Source organism: Parasteatoda tepidariorum, chromosome 5, assembly GCF_043381705.1.
Source record: "Parasteatoda tepidariorum isolate YZ-2023 chromosome 5, CAS_Ptep_4.0, whole genome shotgun sequence".
Classification (NCBI taxonomy): domain Eukaryota; kingdom Metazoa; phylum Arthropoda; class Arachnida; order Araneae; family Theridiidae; genus Parasteatoda; species Parasteatoda tepidariorum.
The window spans coordinates 46457268-46467197 of NC_092208.1; the positions used below are offsets into that span (position 1 = coordinate 46457268).

General features: G+C 31.2%; 1 protein-coding gene and 1 long non-coding RNA gene across 2 annotated transcripts in view; one reads left to right on the forward strand and one right to left on the reverse strand.

Annotated features, from left to right (window-relative positions):
- Positions 1-2674: 2674 nt before the first annotated feature.
- Positions 2675-7256, reverse strand: LOC139425703 (uncharacterized). The gene is made up of 2 exons (XR_011636858.1): positions 7147-7256; positions 2675-2990 (listed from the first exon to the last, which is right to left on the reverse strand). It is a non-coding gene; the product is annotated as an uncharacterized lncRNA (long non-coding RNA).
- The window catches only part of LOC107438663 (uncharacterized), an 11453-nt gene continuing 5071 nt past the window's right edge, over positions 3549-9930 (forward strand). Inside the window, exons 1-4 of the mRNA XM_016050994.3 lie at positions 3549-3736; positions 4140-4186; positions 6259-6378; positions 7815-7862. Of these exons, the coding sequence (XP_015906480.1) occupies positions 3610-3736; positions 4140-4186; positions 6259-6378; positions 7815-7862 (342 nt within the window). The 5' untranslated portion in view covers positions 3549-3609. The remainder of the gene's footprint in view (positions 3737-4139; positions 4187-6258; positions 6379-7814; positions 7863-9930) is intronic.

Below are 9930 nucleotides of genomic sequence, written 5' to 3' on the forward strand. Positions count from 1 at the left end.
TAATTTATTTCAAAATTTCCTTTTTTAATTCTTTTTAGCATTATTTTCTCATTCTATTTAATAGTGATCAAATATTTTTAATATTAACTTCTGCGGATATGTTTATTGTGTACGCAATTCTATGCAAAAATATGCCATTTTGAAATTTTGTTGCTGAGATGCTATCAGTGAATTTCAATATTTTAGATATTTTAATTTTCAATTAACACATTTTAAAATAATGTATAAATTTATGTACCGAAATGCTCATATTTATTTGATCATAATTAAATCAAATAAAAATGTCTTTTATTGAAATCTTTTTCCAAAATAAAAGATTTTTATATTTTTGTGCATTTTTTAGAATTTTCTTTAATAGCTTCTATTATATGATGAGATAGAATTAACTAAGAATAACGCCTAGCACTTATCTGATCATGCTATTCGGATCACAATATTTCTATTGTGGCAGTTTTTTACTTCAAATATAAAAAAATATGAATTTGTTGGAAAAAAAGAGATATTCATTAATTAAGACTATGATCTAACTGTGTGTTAATGTGGAAGATGATAATTTATTAAGATATTTTTGTGCCTATTTTTATAATTTAGAATATGGCATGCACTAATTATACGTCCTATTAGTGAAGCCATATGCATACAACTATTAAGATTTTACTATTAAGTACATCATGTAGGTAGGTACTTTATTTAGGCTGCACTAGAGCTGCACAATGGGCTACTGGCAACGGTTTGGGAAACTTTCATCCTCTGCAAATAAAATGACTCCTCCGCTTTGTATGAGAGTGGAAATTCTTTTTCTTTGTAGAGACTAGAGCAAATATTTTATTTTACAACCGTCATTGAAAACGACCCAATTTTTTGGGTTTTCGACTACTAATGTTTAACTATGTAGCCTCGTAATTTTGAACCCAATCCAGAAGACAATGGAACTCCTGGATCAAGTTTCGGGAGAAATCTGTCTTTGTGGAGGGCGTTTTGACGGAACTAACCTGCATTTGCGTTACATGGAAAGGAAGACCACGAGAAAGCTCATATGGTTAGCCTGACGGCAAGGGGACTCTAACACCTAGGATCCGTCTACCACTGAGCTTATTTCACGTCAGCATTGCAGTTGATGCTAGCCGGATGCAGAATTTGGCATCGCTAGGATTCGAACCTTTTTTACCTCATTGGAAGGCGACCGCTCTATCCCCTGAGGCATCGCGGCTCGACGAACAAATAAAGGCAACTCAGTTCTTGCCCCCCCCCAATGATGATTTGTTTTGAAACTGGATTATTTTCTTGACGTTAGAGAATCAAATCTCAGCCCCAACGTGACGTCACAACTTTCTTTCCGTCAGAACATTAAGAATTCTTATTTCGTGCTTTGAGATTAAACCTAGGCGTTTCAAATCATCATGAACAATCAAATTAAATAAATTTAATCTCATGAGTTGTTATTCGCAAGTTCACGTTAATTAATGCTACTATTGTGTCTTTATAAGCTTCAACTGGCCTTCCAGAGTATGGTGAATCTTCAACATTAAAATTGTCAGATCAAAATTTTACAAACCAGTTTTGGCATTGTTATAGTCTCTGTACCCCTTCTCTACGTTGTATATTTTATCTTCTTCCTCGAACATTATTGTTACCTTTTCGTTAATAAAAGATTAAAATATATAAGCATATATGTTAAAAAAAAGATTAAAATAAGCATCAACCAAAAGCCTCTGCGTGGAATCAATCGAACATTTTCTCAAGGGAGTTTTTGCTATATCTGCTGTCAAAATATTTAACGAGAAATGGGGTTAAGTGTGAAGTTGGCTCTAAAAATGCAATCAAATCCTCGGTTGGTAGAAAACTAAATTACTGCCCATACTATCGAATATATTTTGAACGTTTTCTTCACAAACTTCTTTTTATTATTAAACTTTTTTTATTTTATAAAAACTAGTTATATACTTTTCAATGAAGAGATTACATAATAATTGTTTAAAAAGTTAATTCTAAGTATTATTTTGGAGTAGATATTTTGTATTCATTATTTTAATTATACTCGTTGACTATACACAGTTTACTATAAAAGTGAATACAACTTAATAGAAAGCAAATCTAACTTATTTACCGTTTGATAAACGGGAAGTGATAACGAAATGTATTTATCATAAAATTTCGCATAAGGTAGTTTCATGCGGGGACAAAATATTAAAAATTTTAAACTATAATAATGAAGCCTTTAATTTTGATTAACAATTAAACACAAAATTTGAATAAAAAGAAATTATAAACATATATACTGTTACCGTAAATAAATAATTTACTGGTAAATACCGTTATAGTTCTTAGATGACATCCAGAGATATCTGCCTCTTCTTATTTTAATCAGGTGATTTTTGTTAATTGATGTCATCATATCATATAATTTTTCTGTTCAATTGGATGCCTGTAAGTGACGTCAGCGTGTGTATTGATCCTGATAGGCTGTTGAAACGTGGCATTTGCTTTTGTTACTAACTGCTCTTATCATTCTAGCCCCGTCAAATATGAATTCTCTTAAGTGACACATTCTATATTTTTTCACAAAGAAAGATTTGGACTTCTCTTACTCAACACAAAGACAGGCATGAAGTCATGTAGAACATAAACAAATTAATTATGCAACGAAGTGGCTAGGTACACAGAACAAAAAGAATCATGGTTGCAGTAAAATAGATAAACAAATAATAAGTCTAGATTACATAATAGCGTTGTCAAGAAGGAGTTATATTTCAACAAATTTGATATGCGATACGACGTTGTACTTAATTAACTTCAAGTTAATTAAGATTCTAATTTGTGTGAGGAAACTTAACTTGACCTTAGACAGCAATATCCAGAATATCAGCACGATAGCGTAAATCAATCAGCTGGCTTTATAAACAATCAGCTGGAGCTAAGGTCATAGGTCAGGTGTCTGCGTATCAGTGACCTTCTTCTTCTTCTTGAGTAACAAGTACCCGATCGAAGTGCTTAAAACGGTAAAACAAATATTAATTATGATGCTAGATGCAATTATTACAAAAGGTAATTAATTTCTGAAATAAATGGTTATGAATTGATGGATTAAAATTACAAAACAAACTCTGCTGTCCAATATTGTATTATTGCATCGTTTTGTATTTTAATATGAATAATTAATGTATGTTTATATTTAGACTTTTTATGCACTAACGTGTAATTTTTTGTACTTTATGATAGATTGAAGAGCTAAATATAAAACCTATAAAATCTTAATTAGAGCATTTGTTCCAGGCAATCATTGTTCATATTTCATCGAGCATTGTTAGATCATATTCTATCATACTGAATGCACATAAAAATCCTTTGTGGTAATTCAATGTAAGATGTTAAGCTTTTACATTCGATATTAAATAACAATGAAACTAAAATAAAATTCTTTACGCAAACAATTATTGATCACGCTCACATAGACATTCACAATGGTATGTTTTCCTTGTGCTGTCGATTTCAAAAACAAGCTTATCTATTAAAAGCAATTTTTCCTCGTTTTGCTAACTATATATATATTTCAAAATATCGTTAGTAACAGAGGTATTTAAAAAAAACGCCTTTTTTTGGACATTCAGCATGAAGTTATTACTACCGTTTTTGTTCGTTGTGCTGTTTTCTTCATCTTGTAATGCCATTGAAGGCCTCGAAGGAATGGACGAAACTGGATTTTTCAATTGCTATTATGCAATATTGTGCGATGTTAGTAAGTATCCAATAATAGAGTCGGTTTTTAAAGTTAAAAAGAAATAATATTATATATTACTGTATATTATAGTCATAGATATGATTCCTTATTTTTCATTGATGGAGTATATTTTGTTATTAATTATTGGCTTTGCTTCATTATATTAAATACTAACTTTTTTTAAGCATAACTTAAAAAAAGCGTAATGCATATAATTGTTCGCATAGCTTTAGTTAAGAGAGAATTTTTTATTAATTGTTTTGAGAATGAACTACCAAAATAAAGCAATATTATTAGTTCAAGGAAGAAGAGATAGTAAGCACTTTGTTTATCAATTTTATTTATGATTGGTTAAGTATTATAAAATATGTTAAATTTAATAAGCTTTTACATAATTTTTGAATATTTTTTTTTTCTATAGGAAAACCATTGGAATTTAGAAGTCTAATATTTGAAACCTGCGATGAGGTAAGTTGTAATTATCGCATTGTTAGCTTTAGGTATAGAAAGCATTATTCAATTTTAATATTTCGGTTCATATACATTGAAGCAAATGAGTTAGCAAAATTTTCATAAGATTTATGAAAATCGGTAATAAATGAAAAAAAAGTTAAAATCAAAATTTTAATGAATTAATGCAAATACATCGCAAAAGAAATAATTTGATTAATCTAAGAGTAGATTTTGAGATTTGTTGACTTACTGACTAATATGAAAAATAAAATCTTAGAAACCTGAATAATCATACTTTTATGGCATGTTTTGCATGCGATTGTCTTTGTAAAAGGATAATTGATTTTAACCACTTGGTCAGAGTTATCAATTATAATGAAAAATTATAAGGAATGCAAAAAAATGATTCCAATAACTTTTTGGACAGTTCTATTGCACATAAATATTTTATTATTTGAGTCCAGTTGTATTTCGTTACATGACCAAAACGAGAAAAAAAGTACACTATGTAAATATCCTTCAATGTTCAAAAACTTATTTAAAGCTTGGATCTATAGAAGTTAAAAGAAGGTAAAATGGCTTTTTGGTTTCCCTCTTTATCATCGCCAAAACGGGCAATTTGTTTTAATTTAATTTATCAATTAGAAAAAGTCATGATTTTAGTAATTCTGTCCATGTGCTTTCATTTGATGATTTTTGATTACACAAAATTGTTTGGACTTTTTTGTATTATAACTTTTTTTAGATTTTTAAAATCAATATGAGGATCAATAAAATCAATCCGGACTGATTAAAACATATAGTATTCAACTTGTTTATGAAAGAACAAAATTGAGCATCGGTTCCTTAAGAACAGGCTAATTCTAGCTTGAGTAAAACAGTATAATATTTTCTCATTCTCTTGGTCGTGATTGATTATAGATTGAAAGCCAATTATTCTCTTTTGAGTATTTATTTGTGATTTGTAATGAGAATGCGTGAGTCTTCTTGAAATAAGTGTGTAAAATACGTATTTAGGATTTTTTGAACCAACAGAATATCCAATATAAAACTTTAAACTTCTTTGAAAATCCATTAAATTGAATTATAAAATTTGAAGCAAAGATGGAGTTGGTTTGGGCATGATTTAAGAATTATTATAACTGGAAAGATGTCTTTTTTTTACACTTATTCTGTTTTTGACGAAAAAAATATCAAGAGAAAGATCCAAATTATAGTACTAAAGAATGATTATGAATGAGCTTCTACGGATTTGAGACAGGACTCAAGTTCTGTTTTGCCAAGTGTAGTTGGGACTGTCGAAATCAGCTTGAGACTTGATATTTTATTTCATAACCGTCGTTGAATAGCCGACCCAGTTTTGAGTTTGCGACTACCAATGTTCAACTCCGTTGCCTTGTAATTTTGAACCCAATCCAGAAAACAAGGGAACTACTGAATCAAGAATTGGGAGAAATGTGCCTTTGTGGAGGATTTTTTGATGAAAATAATCAGCATTTGCGTTACATGGTTAGAAAAACTACGCAAACTTTCGACGGTAAGCCTGACGGCAAGGGAACTCTGACCTATGATCTGTCTATCACTGAGGGTACTTTACGTCAGCACTGTGGTCATTGCGAGCTAGGTGGGGAATTCGTATCGTCCAGCCATCACTGGGATCCGAACCTGAGGCACATCATTGGGAGACAAGTGCTCTATCCCCTCAGCCACCACTGCTTTATTCCAAAGAGTATGAAAAGAATACGTTAGTAAATAATGTAAATATTTTTTTAAACTTTTCTTCATACAGATTCTTATAATACATATTAAAAGGGTTCTCATCATGGAATTTCTTATATCTTGCAGTATAGTTGGTTGGAAAAATACAGTAGGCAAAATCCTGTATGACATTTGAAATAGGAGCACAGAATAGGGGATTAGATAATACAAAATTTAGGCTACCTTAACTGGAACCCGGCTTTTGGAAACAGAAATATTAATATACGTAAGATATTCAGTACTGTGGATATGTTGATTTTACCGATATTGCTTGTTTGTTCACTTGTCATTAATTTACTGATTCTTAATTTCTTTAAAAAATTTTTCAGTTACTTGTAAATGCATGGAAATGGTTCAGAGATTATACTGAAATAGATGACGCTGAGGACACTGAAGAGTTTTGGAAAAAATACCCAGAAATTAAATGCGCCTACGCTCCAGAGAAAAAGGTTACTATGTTTATGATTATCTTGTCGCCCATATTCACAATTCTTATGTTGTACTCAGAAGCACGATTTTTACGAAGATTTTACTGCGACAGATTTATATCTTTCTTAGCGAAAATTAATCAGATTTGATTCCTTATATATCTTTCACAATATAGTGCTGACGAGTTACATTGTAGGTTTTATAACAAGATGAGCCCATAAGTTACTGCGTACAGTACATTCTGAAAGCACTTTGAAGCATGAACCATAACACGCATAAAATTCAGATCATACTTAATGTACAGTTAACTTGAACCATATTATTGTAGTTCTTTACCTTTATTTCACGATAATATGGTCTAAATGGAACGGAAACATTGTTCACTATCACAACTTCAAGTTACAGCAAATTTGCACTGCTTTGTGGGTCCAGGTACCGATATTATGCTTCAACGTTGACCGTATTTTTCTGAGAGCATAAGATGTATATACTTTGATAACTAAATTCATAAAAATAAAAAAAAATAACAATAATGAATCACATTTAATTGTTATTGAAAAAATTTTACCATTGGGAAAATAAAGCAACTTTAAAATCTCCTAAGTAGATTTTCTTCAAAAAGAAATATTTAGCAAAAATTTCTCACTGTTTTATAGCGTTTATGTTAGATCAGAAAAAAAGACACTTTGTATTTGAAATTATTTTAACTAATGTGCAATTAGTTTAACCAATAAAATATAATCAAGTGCTAGTTATAAGCTGTAAGTGATTCAAGTGATGGGATTTACTTTTATGTCAGAGTATGAGTACCACATTTTCTGCATCATTTTCTTGCCTCAAGCATCCAATTTTCTGCATCCAAGCTTGCTTCAATAATGTTTAAGTACTTTGTTTTTCCCTGAACCTGTATAATATGAGTACCAACCAAAAGTATCAAATTCTGACATAAAACGGTAAAATGTGTAACAACCAGAAAAAACGGCAAAAATGAAAAAAAAAAAAACTTGTATCAAAGTAGGTAATAAATGGAGGTAGCATACCAGGATAAAGACAAAAAAATAGGTTGAATCAATGCAGTTTTTCAGCCTATATCTTCGTTGATGAAATATATCCTTTTCAATGTAAACTATTAAGCCCTATGGAAAATATTATATAGTTTCAAATTATTATATTACATGTGTAAATTAATAAGCATAATTAGAACAAAAATATGGAGTAGTTAACTTTTTCAGATTAACTGCTCGTTTATAAACTTCCATTTCTTCCAAACCCAAATCTCAGTTTCATTAAACGTTTCTTTTCCAACTCGAGAAGATTAATGCCATCAGTTCTATGACAATACACATATGTATTAGTGTTTTATGTAACATAGCTTTTTAAATTGAAACAATAAAATTTAACTATTTATCTTTTTAATTCATTGTTTTTAAAATTTTTGCAACTTGGTTTTTTCTAGAGAAAAATATTTGATCAATGGTGTGGAGCAATGGGGGAATTTTGGGCAGTAAGTAATTTTTTTGATATATATATATATACACCGAAGAGTCATTACATTATGACTACCCTCCATCTATAACAATAGGCTCGCCCAGGTTTTCATGGTTTCTCGCCCAGGAACAATGTTTTCATGGGGCACATTAGGACCCATAATCCTCATGGAACAATACCTGACGTCTGTAAGCTACTTGAACATAGTTGCAGACCAGGTTCACCCATTCATGGCAACAGTTTTTCCTGCGGGGGATGGTGTTTACCAACAGGATAATGCACCATGTCATAAGGGTCGAATCGTCATGGATTGGTTCGAGGAACATTCCAGTGACTTTCAAGTCATGTCTTGGCCCCCAAATTCACCTGACCTTAATCCAATAGAGCATTTGTGGTCCTACTTGGAAAACCAAATTCGTGCTGCCACGCTACCCCCTCGCAATGTGAGGGAATTGCAGGACCAGTTGGTGAGCGCTTGGTACCAGATACCTCAGACTACCTATCAGCACCTTGTGGAATCAATGCCACGGCGGGTGCTAGCAGTTTTGAGGGCTAAAGGTGGTCCTACATGTTATTAGCAGGGTGGTCATAATGTAATGGCTCTTCGGTGTATATATAAGTAGTACTTTATTTTATTATTTTTCAATATTCTAAAAGTTGGAAGATATTTTCTTTACTCTATTCTGTTTCGTAAGTCAATCTTACTTCCTTATGCTTTATATCACAAAAATAAGGTCTAAAAATATTTTGGAAAAAAAAATATACCTCGCTTGCTTGAAAAAAACCTAGTATCGTGGTTTGTCGAATTTTCCAGAATCTTCCCAGTCGTCTCTCTGTCTGACGACTATTCTCTATTTTTTTTTGCTTTTTTTTGTTTGCAGAATATTCATGTCTTTTTCGAAACAATCTATCTAAGGTGAGATTTACCTCTTTGACTAGTTCATATGGGCTTGGCGATAACAGTTTTTAGCTGTTTCGATCTCCCATTATTCTAAACAGAATGTTAGAATTTTTTTTTAAAGATTTTCGAGTTTTTCGCTTCAATAGAATCTTTAAAGATATTATATAATTTGTTTACTTTCAGCATAAGCAGTCTACATGAACTTTATCACAAATTTTTCTTAGGACATTTCTCTCGAAAACTGCAAACACCTAATCATCTCTCGAGGCTTTCAAAATCGTACCTGCCATTAAAAAACGTGTCTGCCTGATTCATTTAATATGATTAGTTTCTTATACCTTAAACAGACATTATATAAATACGTAGTTTACTTATTTGGTTTTAATTTTGAGTATAACTGAAATGTATATTGAGAACTAAAAGAAATAGTTCATGTTTAAAATGCAATTAAAGAATAATGTTACTTGTAAAAAGGTTGCCAAAGTAAAAAGTGAACAGACACGATAGCCTCAAAAATACAATAGTGATAGCAGCACTATCATTAAAATTTTTGCACGAAACGTAGGAGTATTACCCAACAGATTGCATCTCACTGTCTAATCAGCTCGCATGAAAGAATTTAACGTGAATCCAAAGTTATTCTAAAAATTTATACGATTAGATGAAGCAAAAGCATAGGGCCTAATGTTGCCTAATGGCAAAAGGTAATCGGATTCTTTCTTCACTAAGACAGTGCTTCACAGTTGTCATAAGTTGTAACTTCACGATTGCCTCGAATTATTTTTAGGAATGTTAGGTGCAAATTTCATATTAATATTTACACATCACAAAAACTTCATAGATATTTTATTTTCATGTTCGCTCCCCATAAATGAACCATGTTAACCACCCTCCACTAAACCATGATACTACGTGTTCAGTTTTGGATACATCAATTTCTATCACAGCTTTAAACTTAGTTTAAATGCCTTCACGCAAAATGATGAATCATCAGTTACAGCCCCCTCTCTAATTTTCTCACCTTACTCTCTTTTACATCATGCATCACTTCCATGCTTCTGATGCTTTCATAAGTGACCACTTTTCGATTTGGCAACCCTTACAGTGTCGTCAGTTTCTCATTATCTATAAAAGAACGTGGTTTAGGGATGTAAACACTTCAATTAATTACTATATATATATA